Genomic DNA, 27,852 nt, shown 5'->3' on the forward strand with positions numbered 1-27,852 from the left:
TTAGTGGTGGGATGGCAGGGTTAGGTTAAAGGTTGGACTCGATGATCTTAAAGGTCTTTTCCAACCAAAGTGATTCTATGATTCTATGATTCTTTTTTTAGGTAAATGAGACCAGTGTTTCAGCAGCTTCAGAAAGAAGCAAATATACTTGCAAAAATGTTACAAGCAAAATATAAAGGGAAGTTGAGGAATTGCCACACAGGATGAGATTGCAGGTCCTACTAATTTACTCTGTTGTCTCAGAAGCTGTTAGTATTGCATGCTTCTGAAGACTATTCAAGGATTCAATAGTATGCAAATGTGAAGTAAATTGAGAGCACTTCTCAGGATACAAAGTTTTTCTTTCATATATTAAATGACAAGAGAAATGTTAACATAATTTTTTGAAACATTTAAATGACTAAAACTGCCAAGCATTTGTAGTTCTTCAGGAAACCAAGCACTGAGGTTTTTTTGTTTTCAACATATTTAACAGTATCTAACGTGAGACTTCCTATTTACTCTGTTACAGCAGAAAATGTGTTTTCAATTACATCAGATTTCATAATTGAATTCAATCTCATTTTACAAATGTTAATTAATATTTGTATAAAATACTTTAAGATCTGAAAAAAATAAATGCTGGAGAGGTTTGACTTACATCTTGTCAATGGTAGAGGAATGTTCCATTGACTTGTGTAGTGGCCAGATAATCAGAAAGGAATTGCTTTTCTCTTTGAATGATACTGGAAAGACTTGTTCCATTTTCTATGTTAAAAGGAGTAGTATTAATAATTTGCTATTAAAAATATTTTTACCACTTATACCATACTTGTGGCCCATTTCCATTGCAAGTAAATATCCAAAATGATCAAGCTCCAAAAGCGAAAGAGAGGGAAAAAACTGCCTATTATTTATAACTGTATTAACATTCTACACTTTAAGGATTATTTTTCAAAGTTAAAGACTCTTTTTATAAGAAATTTAAATTCCCTATCTATTGATGAAATTTGATTGCTGTGTTTATACAAGGTCCACTTGGGGAATCAATAAAGTTACTGTCTAACCTTAAAATATGTGCATGTGTAGTAGCTCAAGATCATGGAAAACTTTTCTTTTTCATTTCAGATAGAGGATTTGTATTTCTTGCTGGATGCTAGTACTACTCCATATGTTTGAAGTCTGAAAGTTTCAAAAGTATTGCATCATATGGTTTGGATGCATTCCCTTTTTTCTTTAAGGGAACTAGAAAATTCTGTTTTTAACAAAAGCATCCGATTTACCTAAAAAAGCCTCATTATCTTCCTTCTCTTCACTATCTTTATAGAGAGTTTTAAAATTTTAGTTAATAATTTAAATTAATAATTTAATTTTAATGGAACTTTTAAATGTTGTAGTTCAGTCAGTTTATACAAGCATCAAAAATACTTGTTTTTTAATATTAAATTGTCTGGATCTTAGTGATCTTTTACTGTTTAGTGGGATTGCTTATTTGGGTTTACTTTTTGCAGTTTTTGTGAATGTTGACATTGCAATGCTGACATTATTACTTGATACTATCATATATCTGAATATCTTCTGTCAGAATAGATGTCAGCAATTAATCAGAAAGTAATTTGGATTTTGCATTTGTTTTTAGATTTGGGTACAATGACAGAATGTAATGAGCAGCTAGGACTTTTGAGAATCATGAGATTTTTCATAGATATTTTATCTGGTGGAAAACCTCTGAAGTACAGTTGTTGCCAGGAACTGTGCTGTTGGGCATCTGCTGCCATCTGTATCAAAACCATTTCGTTGATTTTTCACAGTTACACATACTTGTTGCATCTACATGTTTGTACTTAATTCTCTGTATCTTACAGGTGATTTTAATAATCTAGAAAAACACTGAAAACCTAACCTTTCATATTCACAAATGTGAAAACCGTTTAACAGATGCAATGCAGCATTATGAAGAGACACCTGAGCTACCTCTGAGACTAAAAGTTCTCTAAGGCCTTGGCTGGAGGGGTTGCTCGGGATGGCAGGGGCAGAGACCTCCACTAGCACGTAGAAATCTCAGGACACAAAACTGGGGGGCATGTGAGCGTCCTGATGCGGGGCTGCACCAGAACAAGGCTGTAGGTCTTGACTCAATGGTGTGCTGTGGAGGCACACTGGTAAAAACAAGGAATGTATGCTCTAGTAGAAATCTTTGCATTGCTCAGGGGCGAAGACCTGTTTGTTAGATGACCTTAAGTGTCCCTCCAATCTATATACAAGAATTGCACCTGACTGTCTCCCCAGCATGGACTCTAGACAGGGCTGGGATGGGTCTGGTGAATTACTGATTCAGATACTGAGAAACAAAAGAGACATAAACACCAAAAGAGCTGAAGAAACACCTTCCCTCCATTTCCCCAGGCTCAGCTTCAGTCCAGCACCTCCCTCCCACCTTCCTAGTCTCAGCTCCCCTTGTTTTTGCCACACATTGTGCTTTGTGTCATGCGTGTCCCGCCCCTGTCTCTTTGGAAAGGTGACTGGTGCCACAAGAGGCAGGGGTCAGGTTTCTACCAATGCTGCTGGCTTCTTACTCAGCTGCAGTCCCTCACAGGTCCCATCTCACACCTCACATGGTGCGAGTGCCTCCTTCCCAGTGCACACCTCCAGCTGCCTCCCCAACACTATCCCCTTCCATGTGTCTCCTCCATTTTGTTTCTCCAAACACCTCTCTTCACACTCACCTCTCTCCTTTCGTGTTTCCTTGCTGGCCTCCCGCTGTGCCTCCTGCCTGAAGCTGCCTTGTCTGCAATGTGTTTGGGCAGAGGTGCCACTGGCTCCTCTCTTTGATGGAAGCTCTGGTGGGTGCCAACCACCCCTGCAGGTCTGGGAGCTGGCTGGAATCAGCTGTGACTGGCCCAGGACAGCTGATGGCCTCCTCCCACCCGGGTGCCCCGGCGGGCCCCACTGCCCCATGGGGACAGCCAGGGCCATGCTGCCCTGGTGCTGCCTGAGCTGGGGCAGGGTCTCAGGCAGCTGCCAGGCTCCCAGGCAGCGTGCAGTGCAAGCAGACCCCATGGTTTCTGTCCTGAAAATCACTTGGACCCTTAGAGGTGTATTTTCATCTGCCTTCCTGTACTACCTCCATCTTCTATTCTTCGCTCTCTGTCCCCCATGTGGAAAATGCTGGTTTATGTAATAAGTTTAACTCATTTCTGTGTTGATTCTTCCCTTGTCGTTCTGCTTGCAACATGTCATTGCACTTGTCTTTCACTCTGGCTATGCCTGCCCGCTTACCTCCTCTTTCTAGTACCTGTCTGGTAAAAACTGCTGTCGTAGCTCAGACCAGGGCTCTGTCTGTAGTGTAGGTAATGCAGGAAAACTGTATCGGACTTAAAGATGGTTGAGCAGACCTATTCAGAAAACTTGTGGTGGTTTTATGGCTTTGTACAGGAAGTTCACCATTACTTTTCTGGGTTTAATGTGTGAGATTTGGGGGGGGAAAAAAAAAAGCTAAACAATAGCATTCATTTTTACATATTAACTTGTCTTAGACTTGATCATATCAGCTTCTCAAATAACATTTGCAATATCTCTAAATTCTTAAGTTTAATAAACCACTAGCAACTTGCAGCAGCAGAAACAGAGCACGTCTGTGCCTCTGCCTGGCTGCTTTCTGCTTGGAAACTCTACCCATGCTTCCAGCACCACAGGCCGGAAACATCTTGGAGAGGACCTAGGGGTGACGTTGCCACCAGCAATGAAGTTGCTGCTCTCTGAGAGCTACCCACAGGGTGACTTTTTTCAGTGAAAAGTCACAAATTGCTTTGAAAGTGATGACACTGCTGACCACCTTTCTTGGAGACTAAATAGGGGAACAAGTAATCATGTTTTCTTTTAGCTGGAACAGGACCTGGCACCCAAATGCAAATATAAACACTTGGACTAGGGATGAATTTAGTTGCATCTGTAATTTTAACCAGTGAAAGAAGAGGTGAGATAAGGGTAACAAAAAATTCCAGGATATCAAGAGAAACCCTCATATGCATGATGGAAAGTATAGAGAGAATGCTTTCAAATACTAAGGCAGCCTACTGGTAAGGTGGGCCATCACAACAAAGCAAGCAGGATATTTTATTCCTTCCTTGAACGCATATGAATGCATCTGAGGAATACTTGCCATTCTTCACTTTTCTTCCTAGTGGAAGCCCCCTGCCAAACACTAAGCACTGACTTACTCCTTATGCCTGAGGTCAGTTGTGTAATAGCATATGGTTGAGTTTTTTTCCCTTTAGGGATCATGCAAATACAGTAAGAGCAAACTTCTTGTATCATCAAGAGGTGAGGATGACCTTGATTTCCTTTCCAGTTCTGCTACAGACTTTCTTTGTAATTCCAGAAAAGTCTTCTAATTTCATATGTTCAGTTCTTTACCTAGATAATGTGAGATAATATATCATCTCCCAGCCTTTGTCTGCAATATTTATTCAGAAGACCAGCTTTTGTAACCTGTTTGTTTGAGTATGACAAACCTAAGTCTTTGCTGTTTTGGCTAGTGTTTCAAGGTAGTACTGTGTTAGAAACAGTAGCTTGCACAGAACATTGTAAATTTGACTAGAAGTAGACATGTAAACAGTAAAAAAATCTATTTTATTTTATTTTTATGCATGATGATACAAACAGAAGAGCTATGCTAGCTGTGTTGCGACAAATCAGTCAAAATGAAAATAAACGAGAATAACAAAAAAGAAATTGTTCAGAAATGGAGTTTTCAAAATGTGATCAAATTACTCATCCACTGACATTTCATCCAGAGTTTGATGGGCAACATTTAATGTCCACAGTTATTTTAAAAACTGTCAGAACAGTATATATTCATTTATAACAGACCATAATTTTCTGTAGTAATTATAGAGCAAACAGGAAACAAAGGTCCTGCTCTGCAGAGATTACAAGCTAAATTTAGATGCCACATAATCAGTGATATCAGGCAAATGCAGATTTTGGTGTACATTGTGTCCAGTCTCTTTTTCTAAAATGAATGCAAAACACAAAGAACATATATTGGAACCTGCAGTTGTTCTCAGACAATCTAGTTAAGCACTCTGGAGTACATTTGGCCTACGGATTTTACTTTGGCGATCCTCAATATAAATTTATCATGGGTTTAGTTTTGCTTGAATTGGGAATAAACCAATAACAAAAAGAGTGTTTTGCACAGCCCCAAAGCTCCTTTGCAAGTCCAGCCTGAGTAAACACCAGCTTAGCCTGTGTGAGAGAGGTCCTAAGACTTTGGCGGGTGGTGGCACCAGCTGATTATTTCATTTTGTTATGTACACCAAATCATTATGGTTACTTATTAAATACTTCAGATAATTCAAAGAATTTAATTTTATTACTGCTTTCAGGACCATAAGCACATAAAAATGGTGGCTCTGAGGCTTTTTAATGTGTGTTTATTGGATAGCAATGCTCACAGGATTGTGTCAGCCTTTATCATGCCAAAAAGGGAGGGAAGGGGAAATAGCATAAATATTCTGGAGATTAGATGCTCATATTTCATTTTTCTTGTCAGAAGGCCTATTGCATGATAGGTGAGACACTGACCCACCAGAGAGTGATCTGGACAATCCTTAGCTGAGTAACAGCAAAGGAGAGTAGATGTTGAACAGTCTGATATATGGTGAGAACATGGTGGCATCTGGGCTTGGTGAAACTTAGAACCTGAAATGGAATATTTAGAAAAGGTTTTATTTCATTATAGTTTAATTGGATGGGAACCTGCACACAATTGAGGAAATGCCTATGCCATGGAAGGTTTTCCTGGAAGTATCAGACTGTGTTTACATCTGCTTTATCCTCTTAAGTGGAGAGAATAATGCAGTATTTCAGATGAACAGATATAACAATTTTGCAGAATATTAATTACATATCTACTATTATTATTCTTTCTGAATTTTTGCACTTTCCACACTTGTCTTTCTTCACTGAAGCATTATATTAGGATGGCAGCAGTAATCATTTAATCTGTTTATTGGATACCTTTTCTTTGCTCCATTTTATGTGTTTTCCTGCAAACAGGATGTTGAGCTCTGTAGTGAAATATAAAATGGAATGGAAAGGAATAGAATAGAATAGAATCATTTCAGTTGGAAGGAACTTATGATCATCTAGTCCAACTGCCTGACCAATTCAGGGCTGAACAAGTTAAAGCATATTATTAAGGGCATTATCCAAATGTCTCTTAAACACTGACAGTCATGGGGCATTGACGACCTCTCTAGGAAGCCTGTTCCACTGTTTGATGACCTTCTTGGTAAAGAAATGCTTCCTAATGTCCAGTCAAAACCTATGTAGTATGTAAGGTTCAAAATTTGCTGAGTTTCAGCCATATCAGAATAGTGACTTTGAAGTGTGTTAGTTTGTCTAAAGTTGATTAGGTTTAGTTCGTTTAGTGTCTCACGAGTCTCATGAATGTTATGATCTGTGTTGGAGTACCAAAGAGAACATGAACAAAGAAGCGCAGATTTCTGATTAAAACAAAACACCCCAAACCAAACCTAACCCCTTTTCAAACTGAAAACACAGTAAAAGGCAAGTTATCACATCTTTCCTTTTCTCAAGATTGGTATAATTCGCACATTATATATATATTTTTTTCTTTTATTAGCCAGCTAAAATGTTGGAATAAGATGATGGATATGTTGTTGGTTTGGGTTTTGTTTGTTTGTTGTTTTTTTTAAATTTATGTATCTATTTAGTTATTAAGAAACAAATACCTGCCAGGCTCCATAGCTTCGGACCCAGTTCATCTGACCATGAGAACTAGTCCTGTAAATTAAAAGTAGGAAAAAAAAAGTTACTTCTTTTTTCTTACATGCTCCTATGCTTACAGAGCTGTGCTCCTTTAATAGTTCAAGTACCAGCACTTCATTTTCTGATCAGTGCTTTGGTAAAAAAAAAAAGTGGAGCAGTATAGATACACAGAGATGCTCAAAATGCATGAATGTTTTGGAAACTTCAGAAGAAATGTTTCTTCTGCAGTGTATGTTACTTCCTTAGTTGACTCTGTTGGTATTTACTCTGGAGTGTATAAGGTCATTTTAAGTATAAAATTTAACTATTTCTTTCCTTTTTATTTCAACAAAGTCCCAATACTACTTGGACACATAAGTGGAGAGCACTCATTAAAAGAAGAAGAAAAAGAAATTCCTAACAACCTGCTCACAAAAGACTTTCTGGATCATTTTTCAGCCTATTTTTAAGTCCTGAAGTATTGCATTTCAGTCCATTAAGGATTTCAAGTGTTGGGAAGCTAAAATTGTCTTTCTCTGCATACAAATATGGATTAACCAATATCAGACTGATAACATCTTCTAGAGTATGTAGAAAATAGGTACCGATGTGAGAGGGAAGACAGAATGGGGTGTAAGACATGAGGAAATGTCATCTGAAGTAGCAGCAAAATCCCCGAGGCATTAACTTATGTTTGGAAATACTTAGTTCAATATTAATGTAATTTTTCTAAAAGACTGTAATTGTAAATCTAAAAAAAAAGAAGCTTGCTTTTGTCATGGCCAGAAATACAGTCTTCAATTTAAAAATAGTCTTGTGATAACTGACACTTTTCTCCTTTCAGGAAGTTTATTGTAAGAGAAGTAACTCTTACACAAGTCACCAGTACAATACACAATCCGTTGTGTAAATATTATTTGGGGTTTACGTCTATAAGCTTCTGCCTGTGCTGAAATTTCTAGTCAGCTGCCCCTGAAAAAATATCATGGAGGAAGCTGTATATCTGATAATTCGCTACATTCTTGAGTAATGCATCAGCTCTAGGGTCCCCTGTACAAGAAAGACATGGACCTATTAAAGTGGCTCCAGAGGAGGGATGAAACACCTCTCCTGTGAAGAAAGGCTGAGAGAGTTGGGGTTGTTCAGCCTGGAGAAGAGGAGGCTTGGTGGGATACCTTACTGCAGCCTTTCAATATAGAAAAGTGTATTATAAGAAAGACAGAGGGAGACTTTTTACCAAGGCCTGTAGTGACAGGACAAGGGGCAATGGTTTTAAACTGCAAGAGGACAGATTTAGATTGCATATAAGAAAGAAACTACAGTGAGGGTGTTGCAACACTGGAATAAGGTTGCCCAGAGAACTTGTGGCTGCCCCATCCCTGGAAATGTTCAAGGTTCAGGTTGAACAGGGCTTTGAGCAATCTCATATAGAGGAAGATGTTCCTGCCCATGGCAGGGGAGTTGTACTAGGCGTTCTTTAATGGTCCCTTCCAACTCAAACCATTCTGTGATTATGAAATTGGTAATTTGTAAATAAAACAAATTTATACAGTTTTTTATTTCTGTTATGAAATAACAAATCTATCAAATTAATTCAGTTCAGATACAAAATGCCTGAAATTTATGATTAAAGTTGAATATTGAAATATTTTTGAAAGAAACACTTTTATGTCTTTGCTTTGCAATCAATTCTTACTGATTTGAAAGTGTTCTTTGCTTTCAAAGGCAAAAATAAAAGTCAAAGCAATGATGTTTTGATTTGGCCCACTGTTTGTTTGGTTTTTTTCTGATGCAAGAGTGGCTTTTTTTGGTTCATCCACTGAACTAAGCTCAGTATTGTTGCCAGCACCCCGCTTTCTGTGACTCTTGCATAGGTGAGTGAATGGAGCTCTAGAGTCATCTCCCAGCTGACCTCCGGTGAGAGGTGCATGCCATAGAGATACAGCAGTCGAATCAATGATTTTGCATTGTCAGAAGAGGCACAGCAAAAGATTCACAAAGGTCTGTGCTTATAATTCCCAGTCATGGAATACCACAGAGAACAATTCTAGCCCAGCAGATAGTCTCAGAGTTAAGACCAACAAATGAGAGCCACTGTGTTGCTTACTGACCACTGCACAAACTGTGCCAGTTCACACTTGCTGATGCAGCTGAATTAGTAAGTATTACGGTGGTAAGGATTTGGGCCTTAAGAGCTATAGAAAAAAGCTTAGCTTTTGGATGATGTTATTCTGACAGCTTATGTCATATTTAACATCAAATAACAGAAGGAAGAGATTTTCTGTTTATCCATTATAAAATGAATCAAAGCCAGTTGCAGTCTTTGAATTTTGAATTTTGGATTTTTAGCTTTTGTGGGGAGTTGAGGTTCTCCTGAGGAAATTATTTTGCTTCTTGAAGGAAAAAATAGAAATATAAACAGTATGCAAAACTTTGCTTCAGTAACTTGGAGCCTGATATTCACACATTTGCAGAATTCCTAAGTCTAGTTATTTCCCACAGTCTTGCCCATAGAGTTAGAGCTGGATCTATTCAATCAAAACAAAGCAAATCAGTATAGAGATTAACAAATGCAGTTATATTTAAAAGCAAGTCTCGGCCTAAACTCAGTAGGAGTTAGCAGGCTGATGACATTAAAAATATATGATGTAAATACGAATGTATGATGGCAACACAAAGTTATGTGGTACTAAGAATTCTGAAATTCATTGCCTATATGCTTCATTAGGTAAGTAATGAATTTCATACATTTGGGGACTTAAACTGCCAGATCTACCATTATGTTTTTGCATCAGTAAGTATAGAAGTCTGTGAAAGCGTTAGTTTGTGAAAGCTGATGTACTTTAATAATACTAATAGCATTCTTGTTTATGTTCAGAGAAAGTAGAGTATCATTTCACTGATTTAAAGTCCTGTTTTTAAATACACACACAGACAAGTCATACTTCTTCTGAAAAAAGGAGAGTTTTAAATATTTTGTAGGTAGGTTGATTATTACAAATGCTATCATCCATGAACAGAAATTAGATTCATAGTTATAAATTATTTTCCCTCTAATACCTTAAGTAACCAAAATCCTAGAAAAAATATTAATGGACATTTGGGCAAAGATAAATACTAAAATACCTAGTCACTTCTAATTAATAATTACATTCCTAAGAAAAGACAGAAATTAATTATTTTTTTCCTATTAAGTGCTTTGAAAACTTTTCTATAAATTTAAAACTGAAACGATTGGATTACTTACATGTTCAGTCAACTAGTTAATCAGATTAGTCATAGTCCTGTGGCTTCAGTTTGAGTACCTTCCATCAGTCTAAATATCGTTTCTAAATCTAATGTTACTCTTCCTAATTACATGATGAATATTTAAGAAAGTAGCTAAATTCAATAATGCAGTAGCTATTTTCTACATACAACAAAGGAAATTGAATGAAACCAACATTTTGAAAGATGATTAAATCATTCCAGCAAGAGAACGCTCTGATTTTTCAGTTAATACAATGTTACTAAAAAGTTATTTTTTTATGTCATCCAAATATGTAAGTCTCTGCAGAAAAAAAATAAGTTAATTAACTTCTGGTGGCTTGTCCATATGCATCCTGCGGTCACGGAAGAATCTCTGCTGACTGCATCCTGCCTGAGTAGAGTAGTGGGACTGACTGTGGCAGTCCATGTCTCCATAAGTGTCCTGCTCTGCTTCTCAGGGCTCTGACGGCAATAGAGAGGTCTCAGAAGCTCATTCCCTAATCCACCTGTCCATCTCCTTAGTCAATACTTAAACATATTTTTATTTGTTTCTGTAGGTTTCTAGCAAAACTACACTTAGGTTTGTTACCTATTTCATACTAAATCCTGAAGAATCTTACTTCTCTTTCGGATAAGTGTTTTTTTCTCACATAAAAATTTTACAGATTGTATAGCATTTTAAAATGCAAGGCAAATGCTCTTCCACATGCTAAATAGCATTATCTGTTCCCTTTTTCATTTAGTGTAAAAATGATCATGAAAACTTTATCTGAGAGGTGATAAATGTGATATACATAAATACTTTTACAAAAACTGGACAAACTAGTGAATGCTTTCAGAAGGACCTCTTTTCCAAATAGTAAGCTTCTGCGTGCCCTTCTCAGTGTTCAGTCATGGAAGTTACTTTTTGCTTGTTATAAGAAACTGAATCCTTTAGATGTGCTACCAGCTTAGTCTGGTCCCTAACTCCCACTCCGTATAGCAAGGTATAAAGCATGCTTCACAGTGCTGAAGAATTACTCACTTGATGCTTAACGGAAACCACTTGACAGTTTTCAGTTCATTCTGTTTGATCTGACACTTCCAAAGGAACAGAGTGACCTTCATTAGTTTGATCATGTGGAAGTGATTTTTAGATAAAAGAAAAATAGGCTTACCCTAGTGAAACAAAACAAAATTAAATCACAGAGTTGCAATAGTTAGAAAATTAATTACCCCCTAAAATTATCAAACTGCTAAATGAGATTATGACTATGCATGTTTTTTTAAAAACATTACCTCTTGAAATCTCCCTTTTTGACTATCTTTCTTAGCCTCTGAGAAGCCAAGGAAGGTAACATTCTTCCTCCCACAGCTTTCATGCCTTGACAAGTCTTTCAGGTGCATTTTCATTGCTCTTCGTCACCCCAGAAAGGCAACTGAAGGCTCTGAGCACTACTTCTTCTTGGTTTCCCTTCTAATACCTTTTATCTGTTCTTGGAAACTAGAATATGGCACAATAGTATAGAGGATTACAGTTCCTTCCTTCTTCCTGGGTATTATTCATTCACTTTTTTTATATGCAGCTTAATTTGCATACATACTTTCTGGTTTTCCTAATTTTTTTGTAAGCCACAAGCTTTTTTTTAAAAATCGGTTGTTACACATTATGATGCATATATGATAAGGAATAATCTTTCTATAAATATCTTAGTAGATTAATGGTGCATAAAAGCCACCTCTGACATCTTACTGGCATATATGACAAACTTCACATCAAGCTAAACATTCTAAGTTGCCACCCCACCATTAATTTTGGATTTATTAGCTAAATCCTCTCATCACATTACTGACCATCTAAGGGATGCACAAAATTTCTTAGATGACACATTATTAGTGTTTTTCCATATTTAGTTAAAGTGTTGCCATAACAAGGTCATCGTTTAAGAAGTACGCCTTTTATAAGCCTCTGAAAAAAGTTAAGAGAAATACTGCTTTACAAGAAAAGATAAAGAAGGACAGATGAAGCGTGAATTACTATCTGAGTAGGCTGGCTCCAACTGTTCTCTACTCTTTACTCTGTCCTACCCAGCTCCACTCCAACGTCGTAGCCTACAGGCAGCAACTTAGTAGATGTTCTAACTGTTCCTGTAACTCTTTAAGTACTTCAGCATTTAAAAAAGAAATATTTTAACCTTATCCTCATTTGACTCTGCATCTACTATCCAAATGTTTTCCGTAGACTGGTTTGTCACAGATTCACAATTGTTGATAAGAACAGAGCTGGCATCCTTTTGTCAAGGGATGTTGTTATGATAGACTTTATTAAAACAGTTCCTTCCTGAAAAATAAGACTCAGGTCAGACACCTCCTATTCTGGAAGGCAGCAGAAGAGAAGGTACAGCACTTTCAGCAAGAAATAATTGACAAATGGAGAACTTAAACGGAATCCTTTTCCTAGGGAAAAAAAAGTTAGTTCAGATTTATTTACTTAGAACAATACAATAATGAAAAGCAAGGTAACCACAATCAAGACAAAGCTTAAATGATGTGTAAGCTGTGATTTCACCCATGTGGTTTACAGAAAACTGAGCCCAAAATGGAAAGCATTAGAAAACATCTCTTTTTCTCATAATTTGTTTATCCCTATTATGTGGGAAATGATACTGTTCAGTGGAAGAAAGGGAAAACTGTAAAAAAGGTGCAATAACCTGGTATGTTTCTGTTTAAATCCATATTTTCTAGTTTCTCCATCATGCCTCTCAGAAACCATGCTCACTGTTTAGTAAGACACACTTAAAATTTTTAGGATTGGAAAAACTAGTGTTCTATACAGCCACAAAAGTTTAACCAAACTAAATTTTTTACAGATAAATGTGTAGATTAGTTAAAAGCATATGAAGTAAGATGAAATACATAACAGTTAGCTATCTAGAACATTCAAAGAAGAGTATATTGTGGGTCTGCAACTCCAACAGAAATAATCCAATCTGATGAACTACTCGAAGATGAAGCTTAAAATGTGTGCTTAACTTTGAAAACAACTTTGTAAAGGGCCTAAACTCTAGGGATATGTAGGAATAATTTTCAGGATAGCATATGATTGAAAAAAACCTGGTATTGACAGCTTTGTAGCTGTGGTAGTATGCTTCCTGAGTAAGAATGGCAATGTTGAGCTTGGGCTGTTTTCAACCTTTCCCTCCACAAAATCTACAGGTTTTATTTATGTTTTCAGCATTTTCTAATATTACAGCCTCTAGGTCTTCAGTTCAGCTCTACATACTACCATGTCTTGCTGACTTCCTCTCATAGTGCTGTCTGGTACATGCCCTGTCATATAAAGTGTTGTGCTTGTAGTCCTATGACTGTGCAAACCACACACAGACCAGGGCTGCAGCCAGTTCAGTAGCAAGATTTTCTGAATGCAGTACAACGACCTCATCCACCAATTTCTTAACCTGTTATACTTAACATTGACAAGAAAAGTTTTTCCAATTGGCAGAGGACGTAAAAAGTTTTCTTCATTTTGCTTTCATTCTATTTACCAGTGACAGCCATTCTGTACAGCCATAGTGTTTAAAGGCTACTCTACTAAGAATGATCACAGTTTCCTCTTTTTTTCTTTCAATGCATTGGGTGTTTCATATTGCTACAAAAGAGAAGGGCGTAAAAACCCCTTAAGATTTGAGAGATTATGACCAAAATATGAAACTATTCATAAGCAATTTTTCAGAATTGTCTAGATTTCAAGCTCAATGTGTCTTTTCAACATAATCATTGTTGCAAGGTATAAGTAAACTGAAACACTCAGATGCATCTAAAACGATTTCATTTTTCAGCTAAGGAATGTCAGTGCATCAGTAGCATTTGGTAACATGAATTACAACTGTCCATAATTCTGCTGTTCTTCAGTTATATTCCGCAGCAGGTCAGATTGTATTAGTCCCTCTGGTCTTCAAATCTATGAACCTCCAGTGCAAAAATTATTTTTGTAAGAAAATGTCAATATATTGACAGAAATGCTTTTGAAAAGCACTCTCCTACGGAGCAAAATGAGTGCAGTTCAGGTAATTTGTTCGACAAGGAAAGTGGAGGTTTTCTACCTTGCAAATTCTGTTGCTGTTCATTTACTCAATCACTTTTTTTGGAGTGTGTACTGGATTCAATGGACTTATCAAAGTAGCATGGAACGATTGCTTTTTTCATCTTTGCATAGGCTAAATGTGACTTACAGTAACATGAACATTATTTCTCCTGTGACTGACAGCTGCTTCTCAGACTCTTTTCCTGTTGTTTCCACTGCTGTTATATTATATACAGCAGAGAGCAAACCCTCTCAGTGAATAGTTATATTTGTCTTATCAATGAGATGAACAGAGAAGAGAGATATATTGTTGTTTGTTGTTTCTCTATTACATCTAGAGTATGAAAAAACCCACTCTGAATATTTTTCTTAATAAATCAAACTGAATCTTAAGCCAGCAGTCTCCTTCACCGAGATTGTTCTAGGTGTACTAAACCAATGATAACCAGATTAAAAAATAGTTATCTTGTGTTTGATTGCTTTAAATGCAGTTTTCTGGTTCGTAACTGCTTTTAATAACTTACTAAATCCACAGTCAGTTCAGCAGAATTTCTTTTGTCCATCTTAGTGATATAACCACTATTGAACAACTAGTGAATAGTAGTGATGAAAAAAAGAAAATGAATAGCAACCTTGAAATTACATACTGATAGAATCTCACCATGCCCCTAAATTATTCATTTGAGAGGGTTCAGTGTTGAACTGGGAGTGGTTGGAGCCATGCTGGCACACTTTCTAGTAATCAAGCACAAAACTTGTATAAGAGAAGTAGAATGAGGACTTCTGCCTGGAGCATGGTGATTAGGAAATGGATGGGATTTGGGTTTCATTTCAGGAAATAAACTGTTGTATCTATTTTGTCTTTCCAATACATGGTTTAGATTTGTTAATTGTCAAATATTTTTGTGGTTTTATATTCAAATTAAACTAGTTAATGGCCACATGTGTTGATAAAATTATTTTAAATTATTTCGTCTCCTTTTCCTTAAGTCTATAAAGAAAATGTTGTCCTTTTATTTCCAGATTGCCCCTTTGTAGAATGGTTGGTAAATAAATTCTATACTGAATAATTAAGAATCCTCTTGAGATAATTTAAATACTGATTCTTACAATAAAGATATTGTGCTGTTGCCAAGTTTAGGGGGAAAAAAAAAAGGAAGAAAATTGAATACAAAGGGGGAGTGCCACACTAAAAAAGAGATTAGGCTTTGAAATGGAGAAGGCACAGGACTTAGTTGTAATGAATAATGTAAACTGCGGTGCTTCAGAAACTACTGAACTATGGGGAAAAAACACTTTTGTCATCATTACTAATTATTTAAAATTCCTGTGCTTCAGCGATATTAATATTACACACGGAGCCACATTTGTTCTGTCTATCTAGGCATTTTCAATGTGTAGTCATCACAGTATGTAGGTGCAATGATATATAAAAGGTAAAGATCAGAGTCTGATCTCAGTAATAGGCTATTATAACTCAGAGTACAGTAAGGATAATTACATTATTTGTTACTGGCAAAGCTTACTTTTTTAGCCATGTGAAATGTTTTTACTTAACTTTCAGGATATTTGTAATCTTTGCAATAGCCTTTGGTCTGGTTTTGGGTTTATTTATTTATTTATTTATTGAATATTGCTTATTAATGGCTTTAAATTCAAGGGAGGAAGTAGTGATCAATTTTTTTCTTTCTTTCTCCAAAACCTGGGCAAATCCTTTTCTGGAACAATTGCTTCACATGCCATTGATTCTTCTACTTTTCTGGGTTTGGAATTCTATTTCTTAGTTCTAGGGTTGTCTTCCTGTTTCCAGATAAGGATGATTTGACTTCAGAAGAAATTCCTTTTCCGTCTGCTGGATCCCATATGTTCATTCTAACCTTAAGGATTTTATAAAGTCCTGATAACAGAAATAACCCTTCCAAGGCTATAGGCAGAGTGTTAGCCTGAAAGAACTTCGTACTGAGATTCCTTATTTCTCTTATAAAACACTCTTAAATATTTTCATAAACCTATTCCTGTTAGTACCCAGTCAGAGAAAGTATTTTATATGTTCCAGTGCCCTTGCACAAAACCCCTGTCAAGTTCAGAATACTTTAAAAATCGTCTCCTACTGTCCAGCAATATTATTTAATACCAATTCTCTGACCCTTCTCATCTGCAGTCAGTAACTCATTAGCTGCAGGTGAGGAGTTCATGGGTTGATGGGGTCAGTTCTAACATAGTATACACTCAAATTGAATTTTCTGAAATTTGTTTGGGAGAAAATTGTAAGTGGTATTCACCTTTCCTTCTGTGGGAAACTTCCCACTAAAGAGTATCCACAGGAGCAAAATACATCTTTATGAGACACTGATTTACAATGTGGTTTTCAGTACATTGTGGAAGTGAATCTCATATTTTAAGCTTTGGAGGCTTGGTGGGTTTTGTTATTCAGAAACCAATAAATAGTCCGCATTCAAAAGGGGACATCATTTAGAAGATGTAAACTTCTGAAGTTTGATGGGATTTTTATGTTACCCTAAACTAAATAATGTTGTTATAATTGTAAAAGCATCTCTAATAAATTATCTCTACCCATTTTGTCTTATACAGTACTGAACTGTTTGGTATATTCTAGCTCAGAAAGGCCAGCATAATTATGTAGATGTCATGGTGTGTTTATCCCCAACTGGAGTACTTTGTTAAGTGGGTTTTGTCACTCACTGGTTCAAGAAAACAACTTTTTTTTTTTTTTTTTTTTGGTTCAGATTACCTAGTAACTTCCTGAGCTCTTCAACTCCAACATGTAATAAAGCAAACCTATTGTGCATGTTATTTTTAAGCATCCATGTCAGACGCTTTTCTTTTCCCTTTGTAGGGAGATAACCCAAGTATTTTCATGAAGAAATGTGTTTCATAGATTTTGAGCTTGGGTACTCATAGTCACTTGTGTAATTGGTCTCCTGAGATGTCCTGAATACAGCTTTCATTATGCAGCCTCATCCCCCCTGCTCTTGGGCAGGAGAATTGGTCATCACGGAATCTCAAGACTGTGGTATGTGATGAAAAACTCAGTCTTGCTGAGAAAAGCACAGTCCCTAGAGAAGCACTGTAAATATGTCTTACTTAGATACAAACCTCATGAGACATAATCCACCTATAAATATTTTTATTTTTGTTGATAAGAAATATCAGCATTTCTTCTTTAAAGCAGCTGTTATGAAGAATTAATATAGTTGTAGGCCTGGTTTTCTACTGAACCAGTTCTGCAACAGAGTTTTCATTCACCTCTTAATTGCCCAGCCCCCTCCCCCCAAAAACCCACAGCAACAAAGAAACTTACAATAAAACAAAAATAGGTGGGATTTTTGTAGGCTTTTTTCATGGACAGCTGGCATTATACTTGTAAACTATTATATAGTTTATATATACTATATATATTATTATACTTTTAAGCTTATTAAGCTATTGTACTTTTGTCAGCTAGGTACCAAAATCTCCAGGTTGCCAGGGATCAAAAGATTCCCCCTTAGACACTGAATGTCTCAGAGTCTAAGGGGGAATGAGCTCGAGTAGTTATTTGCAAGAAATAGGTGACAGCTATTGCCCACATGCCAGCAGCACTGAGGACACTGTTTGGGCAGTCTTTGTCCCCTAGACCTCCAGCATAACCCTTGAGCCACACGCTGTAGCCCTAGCACAGAGATTTTACTTGAGCAGTTAAGAACACCTTGGTTATTCGCCCTTCCTGTAGACCACAATCTCTTTGTTGTTTCAAGTATACCCTAAAGCTTACATCAGAAATCCTCATCCAGATAGGGCACAGAAATGAGTTGTTGTTTTGTAACCTTTGTATACATCTTTCTAAAATGAGAGGTTAGATTTGCTTCAGATTAAGTATTTGGGCCTTAGGCTATCCTTGCTTTGCTCTGATTGTGCTTTGTGTTTTCCAGTTCTGTTTCTTCAGTTCCTTTTGCATTTCCTTTAACTTGAACATGCTGCTATGTGTGTTTACTCACAGGGTTTTTTCCCTAGGCTTGAGCAGGGGTTGCTGAAAGTTTTTTTTCTCTTTCTCTAAACCTCAGCTGGGTCCATGGAAAGATCTTTATAACTTCTTCTGGAAGAAGGAAGAACACTGATAGGTAGAAGTGTCCTTTCCCTGCTACAGCATTTCTCATCTCTTTAGCCTTTAGTCTGCACCATTCCAGCATCAACCCTGCATTGGGAGATGCAGTGTTGGAACAACCACACGATGATAATTGAAATTGCTTTCTGAGTACTCTAGGAATCTCTCTTCCCCTCCCTAGAAGACCTGTGAATTTTCAATGTAGTGAGTCAGTCTTCAAGAAAATATTGAGAATGTAGTTTGTACTGACTAACCTCAGGTAGTTAAAAAAAAAAGTAAGAAATGCCTATCTCTTCATGCAGTGTACAGATTTTTATTTTGTGGAGTTCTGGTTTCTTGGTTTCTTTTTGGATTTTTTTGTCAAACTTCAGCTGCTTGGACAACCGGGTCTCTTGATGTTTTTATGCTCCTATAGATGAGTCTGATGATGGATGTTAGCCAACACTTATTATCAGTGATTTTAATCATTATTAAGTTCCCATGAATCAAATTTCTTTCAAATAGTGGATAAAGATCATCTTTATTTTATAATTAACATGGACATATGAGGTAGGGTTTTTTGACAGCCTTTGCTGTCTGCTAACATTTGCCTCAATACGGTAAGAAAGTATACCCACTAATTGTATCTTGCAATAAATCTTTAACTAATATTTCTGAAGTCCCTAAAGCACTTGTTCTTCAGAAAGTATTAAACCTTATGTTGGTTTGGTAAGAATGAAAGATTATTGCTCATGTTTTTTCTCAAATGTGATCCTGTTTCATAATGCTTTCTGAGGCATGAACCTGGAATTTCTGGCTGCATATGCATTGGAACACACGCTGTGTACCATAGTGTCATACTGTGTGACCCAGAGCAGTTTATCTGTTCTTCTTTGTTAAGCTAAACTTAGTTGCAATTGCAGCTTGAAAGTATAAGAGCTCTCCAATATGGTCAGTTCTAGAAAGATTTAAGTATTATTTGTTACTCCTTTAAAAAAAGAGAGAAAGAGAAAGCTTTTACGTGACTCAGCTTTTGTTTTTCCTTTGTGTTTCACCAGTTGAAAAGATACAGAGCCAGTGGGATGAAGTGCATGGGCACCTGCACAGTCGGAGACAACAGCTTCATGAGATGTTGAAGGATTCAACGCAGTGGCTAGAAGCTAAACAAGAAGCTGAGCAGGTTCTTGAACAAGCAAAAGCTAAGCTTGAGTCGTGGAAAGAAATTTCCTACACTGTGGAAGCTCTGAAAAAGCAGAACACTGAGCTTAAGGTCACTACTGAGAATTAAAATATTTCCACTTGAGCTAATAAGATTGTTAAAGAAAATGTCCTCTAACTGTTGAACAGTGCACATTAAGAACAACCACTTTATCCCTTATTTCCCACCAAAAATTAGAAAGAAATTAACTTACAAAATCTAAAATGTGTATCACATAATCTTTGAATGAAATTGGTTTTATCAGTCATAACAAACAGCTGGCTGATCTTGCAGGAAGAATACCTACCTTTTCAGCACAAGTAGTTCTCATCTCTTCTGTACAGCCTCAGCTGAGGCACTGGTACTGCAGGCTGGGAAATCTTGTAGTATTGGTATGTCTGTCTGCACTGATAATGAAGCTGCATAGGTTGTCTGGAAGTAGTTAAGAAAAGGGAAAAAAAAAACAAAAAAACCAACCCATAACAAGCTATATGGAGTTATTTTGAAAATCAAGAATTTTAGATTTGCCACAAGGTAATCTCACTGGGTTCAAATTTGGCAGGGTTATTAACCGCAAAAAAACCTGAAATGGCTGCTCTTGTGATTTTAGCACACATGTTGTCACATTCTAGGTGCTAAAATGTGCATCTCAGTTAACTTACTTAGCTGAGCTATACCACAAGTAGCAATGCAAATATGCCCAGTTGCATCAGTTTTTAAGTTTCTTGTTATGGAAATAGTCATACTTAGGTGACATTCTTCATGAATAAATTTTGAGAACAGCTGTTTCAGATTAATAATAACTCATTTTCTGGTTGGGGAAACACAAGATTGAAATGAACCAGTTGATCAGCCTCTTAAAGTGAGTCCTGCCACCATGTTAATGGAACATTAAATTTTAGTTATTTGGGAGAATAGTTACACAAATATTTTCTGATATGTTCTCCTCTTCTGCCCACCAGATTTTATTTTTTTTTTAACTCCTACCACTCAGCTGTTTTGTTGAGGCTTGCGGACTTAGAACAGTCTTACTTGTACAGTTGAATGGTAATGAACTGCTGTGAAGAATAGTGGGGTGAGGTCCTCATCAACTGATTTTGCCTCCAGAGAAAGTATGTGTATAACTGTCTGAGTGGTCTTCAGCTATCTCCACCATCAGTTAGTCATTGCCTTTCTGATATTTAGAAGTAGATACAAAATCTGTTGGGGTTTTTGCCTGGTTTGGTTTGGTTTGGTTTGGTTTTTGGTTTCCTGTAAGAAGCATAAAAATATTCATCAGCCCATTGTTTTAGCGCTGAGAAGCGGTTAAGTTTTCTCATTTAAGATTATACCATAAGGGGTCATTGCTTGGGAAGGGTGGATTATGGTAAGCAAGGGCAATCACTCACTAATGTATTGGAAAGAGTTATAGATTATGTATACTACTATCATTCAGCATAGAGGACTCCCATTTGTCACTGTCTTTCTGTGGAGATAGAGTTCTGGCTTCTACCCAGTGTTTGGTTAAAAAAAAAAATAAAAGGCTTCAACAAAGTCAATGTCCCAGCTCTGCAAAGGCTCAATTAACAAAAAAAAGTTCTGTGCAAACACAGTCTTATGTCATTGCTTTGGAGTGTCTTATGTCTTAAACACAAATTACTTAACAAGGAAAATAATTGAAAAAATAGTTTTAGAAATGGATTTTATGTCCACTTTTTTACGAGAATATGTGAGGTTTAGATGAGGTTCACCTAAGAGTGTATGTTTTTTGAAAAAATTATGGAGTTTTTGGATAAACATTCTCCAGGGAGAGAAATAAAAATATGCCCTTTTTCTCCTTCATCCCTGAAGTTATAGAGAAAGTACATTGGTGTGCTTATTCATAGAATGTATCTCTATGTATAAACAATTTTTGAAAGGACACCTGCAGATTCTTTTCACTCCTTCATTAAAAGAGATGAAGCACTTGGGTTATCAATATCTTCAGTCTATATTCAGTGTGGTATGTTGTGGTATGTTGTGTCAAGTTACACACGTTAGTCCATAATTATAATTTCAGTGTCACAGCTAGTCCCTGTTAGTTTGCTGTGCCCTTGTGATGATCTGAACACCAACAAGCTCTACTGTTCCATGGTTGTACTTTCATTTGTTTGGTTTTGCCTAGCCTTTCTACCACAAGGCTGGAAGAAATTCACCTCTGTCTTAGAGAATGGGGGGGGGAGGTCTTTTCTTTTTTCCTTATTTTTTTTTTCTCTTTCTTTTGTGCCAGTCTTCCTAGACGAATTATCTTTGTCTGCCAGTAATTCCTATTGTGTCAAATCCCTCATGAAAGCTTCTCAGATGTGACAGCATCAGCTGTTGTATTCATGCTTGAGATAAGGGGTCATGAATTCTAAGGAAAATGGAAATCTTTTTTGAGTTTAGCAGCTTTATATTTCTTCTGTACAGTATTATCTAAACTGAAGGACCTAGAAATACATCAAGTCCTCAAAATAAATGCTTTCCAGGCTTCTGTGCCAAACACATATATTTTGATGTTGTCCCCTGAATATGTAGATTAAGTATGCTGTCTTTTGGCTTGCTGTTACACTGATGAAAATAAAGCTGTCATTCCTATTCAATCATTTTGTCAGCTTTGTATGTCGACACAGCTTGGTGTGAGAAAGTAGTCACCAAGTGTTCTTCTGATTTGTTTGTTAAACATTATAGGTCTGCCTAAGGACAGCTAAGTCAATGCAACAGTTCCCCTCTGCTCTAGGTGAACTTTCAATCAGTGCTTGTGTTAATGCTTTTCTGTTAGTGCATTCTTACACACAAGTAGATGGTAAGCTCAGCAATACCAGTCTTTTGATTATTTTTTTTTTTACAATGCCACATAAACAAAAATCTGTAACTGTCTTGTATTTGGCCAATGATGCTTTTAATAGAATTTGACATGTTTGTTTCTGACACTTAAAAGTAACCAAGTACCATATAGCTGGTAATTAAAAATACTCTTCCGTTGAATCAGAGGTTAATTCAGAGTGAATTTGCTGAGGATTAAAGCATTTTTTTAATTTTATTTTATTTTTTTTAGTTTGATATTTGAGAACTAAATTCTAAGTACTGGGGTTAGGTACAGAGAATGGGAATATGGCATTCTGGACAATCTTTACCCATTAAAGCCCTGTTTTTTATTGTTTATTACGTGATGACTGCAGATGGTTAAATCAGCAGGCTGAAGGTTATAGGTGTGTAAATAGTACACAGTCACACTTCAGCTCCTTTCCATCCCCAAGTCATCTGAACATAAGCTAGTGTAAAACTAGTCTCTTAATATCAGACTGAGCTTATGTTAAGAAAAATAAACCTGCTAGGATTGCCAGTTCACTTCTTGGCTCCCTGTTTTGGTAAGAGCTAGTGAGGCATCTCTCCTCCCTCTGTACCAGTTTAGCTGGGATGGCCAAAGTGAAGAGGAGGAAGGATGGAGACAAGGTTTCCTTCCTTTCTTTCATTGACTGCCTATTTCTTGTTCATCTAAATAGGAAATTAAATAGCAGCCTAGTTACATCCCCTGCTTTGTTGGGACTCAAGAGGCCAGGAAATATTCCACTGGCATAGCCTAGGGACAAACTTTATGCCCTGGATTTGTGGATAAGACTGAGGCTATCTTGCTTGCCTCTGTCATCTTCTTGCAGGCAGGTAACTTACTAGGAACTCTTTTGCCACTCCTTGTGTACCGATACAGGATAAAGTACAGTCTCAGCATTTTGTGGATTTGTATTATTCCAGGGCTGACAGCATGCTGCTTTGATTTTAGTAAAACAATTAACAATTAAGTTAATGCTATTGACTATGATGGAGACACTGAAATAGAATTCCTTGATTAAAAAAAATAATTCTTTAAGTATATAAATAAAACACATAAATAAAAAAAGAAAAAGCACAGAAAGCCTGATTTCTCAGTTTTGTGGTATATATGCCTGCTCGGTGTGGGAATTTACATGCTCAGAATTGGATAATGTTGTACACACATATTGCTATATTTGAACTTCTATGTGTCATTTATTTTGTTCCACTGAGCAACCCTGGGATAGAAGAAAGCCCAGCTCTGATTTCCTTACTTGTTTTTAATCAAGGATCCTTAATTACACATACTTTCTTCCTCATAACATCAACTAGTGTCTTCTAATTAAAAATTAAAAATAAATTTATATCTAAGTAACATGATAAATGTACAGCCTTAATTCTTTAAGCCTTTTAATAAACTGAGCAAATTCCAGTGATGACACAGACAGAACAAAGAGGATACTTAAAAATGTCAAAATGAAATTAAGGTAATGAAGCATTTTCCTTTAAAAAAAAAAATCAAACCTGTTCTTAAGTAGCTAAAAGATAAATGAGACCTAAAAATATAAAAGGGAAAAGAGAAAAAACCCTAATGCCAAGAATTTAATTCTAAAATATTCATTGTAGTAATGTAAAATAGGAGTTAATGGGCCTCTGGTAGGACAGACAGTTAAAGCATTTACCACAAGACTTTGCTCCCGGTCTCTGCGCACAGAGCAAAGTTGAAGCAAGGCATGCATTCCTCAAAGTTGTGGAAAAATAAAATAGAAAATACAAATTTTTTCTGTCGGCAAAGTTTCTATATTCATCATTTCTTTCCTGAGTGATGGTCTAGTGTTGTAATGTCAGGAAGATAATGGATTAATGTTGAAGTTAATGGTGAGAACAACACTTTTGGAAATAACCTTGTAATGGATCTTTCCATATTTTTATTATAAAACAGGGTTTGGAAGTTTTTATAAGGTCATTTATATTCACATGGGACTGGGCAAAAAGAACTTATTTTCAAAGTAAAGTTTACAGGCCATTAATTTACAATACAGACAAAATGTTATGGTAACTTTTCTATGTAATGCAGTGAATAGTCAGTCTGCTGCAATTCTTGGCTGGAAAAAAGTAGCTGTATGCATGCATAGAACCATAGAATCACAGAATCATTTGGCTGGAAAAGACCTTTAAGATCATCGAGTCCAACTCTACCTGTCCACTACTAAACCATGTCCCTAAGCACCTTGTCTACCCATCTTTTAAATACCTCCAGGGATGGGGATTTGACCACTTCCCTGGGTGGCCCATTCCAGTGTTTTAATTCTAATAATTCTGAACATAGTTCTAAACAATATAATTCTAAACAATATAATTCTAAACAAATAATTCTAAATAAAGAGAAAGGTAGAGTATAATAAAGATAATAGAGTATAATAAAGATGAATAGACCTAAATGTAGACTAAATACTTGCTATAAAAGATCTATAAAACTGAAATTATAATTATGGTAGTATTTATTTATTTTGGGTTTTATATATTTTATTACATTTGTGTAAATATTAACATATATTTATTATATATCATTCTGCCAGGAAAGGAGCTCAATTGGCAGGCTATTTCTAAAACAACCACCTGCCTATATCTTCTCCAAAGGAATGGTAATGGTTTTCCAGAAAATTATCACATCTCCATACTTAACACAGGGGAATGACTTTAAAAAAGTTGTTTAGGCAGCTTTGGCTTAACCATAACATGTTCAGTTGGTTTTCAGGAGGGGAGTTTAGTAGCCTCCTCCTGATGTTCGTTTGGTAGAAATAGAACCCCTTGTTCAAAACAGGTAGTCAGGTTGCTGTCTTATTACCTGAGGTTATCTGTTGCACAGTAATTGGGTGATCTTCCCTTTCATGAAGGAATAATACAGGAAAGAGAGGAAATACATGTTTTCAGTTTTATGGTATGGAGAGGACCTAGAAATGTTGAAGCGGCTTTTTAACAGGTAAGAGTTAGGGGAGAAATCAAACCCCCAAAAAACTCCACCTGGACTCTATTCAAAGATCAAGTATATTCCAGTCCCAATCTTAATCAAAATCAACTTACAGAGTTTCTGAGATGAAAACATAAGTGCACAAGATATTCAGAATATATTTATTTTTACTTAGCATTTAGACTCTTTTATCAGGGATAACATATTTAAGTTCAGCTTTGTGTGGAGAATTCCTTATCTGAGTCAAAACAAGATTTCAAAAGGAATACTGGTTTGGGAGAAGGAGAGGGGAAAAAAAATAGTTTTTCTTCAGAGACATTTCCTGATTTCTTTATTAAAGCACAAGAATACAGTCAAATCTTACAGTTTGTTTTTTGTCGATAGCTTCTAATGTTTACATGCAACTTACTGTTTCTATTTACAAACACTATTTTTTTTTTTACTTTCATTGTCTCTTTGATTGGCTGATTGTAGTCTTTGGCCAGTACAAAAGTACAAGTAGACCATCAATTACTATGCTCTTTGATTTTGTTGTTACACATTATGGATTAAATATGCAACTTCAGTGCTTTTATATGGAAATTTGCTTTGAGAAAAAGATTAACAGGAAAGATGCATGGGAGCTGGTTGCTGGCTGAATGACTGTTCTGGATTTCCTGGCTTGCTTCTGTAATGAGAAGAGGCTGGCCCAGGTGGGAAGGAGAGGGAAGATGAGATGAAAAAGAGGCGAGGAAAGGGGGAAAAAAAGAATGACCAAGATTTAAAAAGCTTTCTTAATACTAAGAAACACAAATTATCATTAAAAATATATTAATAGATTTACCAGTGGTATTTTGCTCTATTGCAGATTTAATGCTGTTCCAGTAGATGGCACTAATTACATAAACAATTTGCAAAAATAAAGTAAATTAAAAAAAGTGAAAGCATAGGTATTAATTGTCCAAATCTCAGTATTATTTCACAGTATAACAAAGAAAATTAGATAGAACATAATATTTCACTATATTTTCCATTTCAGTGTAATTCAACATCACAAATATTGATAGTTTGCATAATACATAATAATGCATCCATCTATTTGTGTCTCAGAAAAGAATAATCAACATTCTAATCAGTGTTTATCACTTTGAGCTGTCATGTTTTATCCGGCATTTATGATTTGGTCCTTTCAGAGATTAGAAGGAGTCCTATGGTCTTAACACTAGAATAGTTTAAACGTTTAGAAAGACCTAAGACCTTAATTACCAGTCAATCTGAGGAAGTCCTTTTTCTTTTTTTTTTTTTTACGTCGATGTTATAAGTTGTTCATCTCCTTCTCTAATAATCATACAATGTATGTGATTTTATGGTGATCTGAGGTTTCTTCTTCTTTTTCTTTTTACTTCAGCAATTTTCAAAAGAAATACGACAATGGCAAATAAATGTAGATGTGGCAAATGACATGGCACTTAAACTGCTCCGTGATTATTCAGCAGATGACACCAGAAAAGTAGAATTAATGACAGATAACATGAATGCGACGTGGGCTGCAATTAATAAGAGGTAGGATATAAATTCTGCCATTAGATTTGTTGTTAAACTTTATTAACATTCGTTGTCCAGTTTTGATTGGAGATTATAGAAGATGTAACTTTTGAAAATGACATGATCATAGAGAGAAAGGAGAGAATGATGACGACTCTTCTGTCATATTTTTTGGAAATATGTCTTTGGAATGCCATTTAATTCTCTCAAATAAAATTTTGCCTCCTGCCAATTTTCTTCTGCTGTAACCAGTTGCCAACTAACGTCGGTTGATAGGGTTTATATTTTAAACATTTAAAATGAAGTGTTTCATATTTCTATGTACTATCTCCCCATCACAATCACTGTAGTGATTTTGAGTCATAAATGGAATCTGAAAATGACAGACATATCCTATTGAAGCAGGTTCAAAGTAGAAATATTACCTGCACCTTTGAACCAAATCTCTAGTCAAGAAAGTTTTTATTAGATCCTTGATCACATTCTTGATTACAGTTCACAGTCTTGAAGTGTTTGTTTTAGATACCAATTCCTTACTAAAAGCAATTTTTGCAGCTTGCCACCAAATTGTGAATTATCCAATACACAGTCTATGAGATCTGAACATATTGCAGAAGAAAAATTACTTTCTTTATAATAGTAAAAGAGTTTTAAATCATTGCACTTTAGATGAGACATAAAAATTAAATCAAAGTTGTTTTGATCAGTATCTTGGATTAAGTTTTATAGCTTATAACTGAAATAAGAACTGAATTAGATCTTAACATGTTTTTAATTAGTCTGTGAACAAGGCCACAAAAGCCAGGTTAGTTAAATATACAACAAATTTGGAAGATCTTCTTGCATAATGGCAGTTACTTAAATCACTGATGTCTACAGAAATGTATTTGCACTTTTTGGGTTTTTTTTACAAAGTTGATATTCATGTAAATGAGTCACTTCAATAGCCTTTTTTCTGAGGCAGTCTTGCCACTGACTTAAGATCCTGTTCAAATGAGAGATGAGATGCTGTTGATGTCCACTGAAAGCAAGCCACATCAATAATTTGAAAGGTGTTTTTTAACAAGAGCAATAACTAAACTGAGAAATTGGTATAAACATTCGGTTAATCTCTGCTTGCATTTCTCCTGTTACAATAGTAGCCATTTTAGTCTATTAGTAGTAGCCATATTTTTAAGAAAAAATGTTTTGTTCTCTAT

At 36.0% G+C, this 27,852-nt stretch overlaps 1 protein-coding gene across 1 annotated transcript in view; it reads left to right on the forward strand.

The window, feature by feature from the left end:
* The window catches only part of DMD (dystrophin), a 1,215,125-nt gene that overhangs the window by 910,453 nt on the left and 276,820 nt on the right, over window positions 1–27,852 (forward strand). Inside the window, 2 exon segments of the mRNA XM_035901725.1 lie at window positions 19,211–19,422; window positions 26,517–26,671. Coding sequence (XP_035757618.1) covers window positions 19,211–19,422; window positions 26,517–26,671 — 367 coding nt within the window.

Source organism: Egretta garzetta, unplaced genomic scaffold (assembly GCF_000687185.1).
Source record: "Egretta garzetta isolate BGI_Z169 unplaced genomic scaffold, ASM68718v1 scaffold70, whole genome shotgun sequence".
Taxonomy (NCBI): Eukaryota; Metazoa; Chordata; class Aves; order Pelecaniformes; family Ardeidae; genus Egretta; species Egretta garzetta.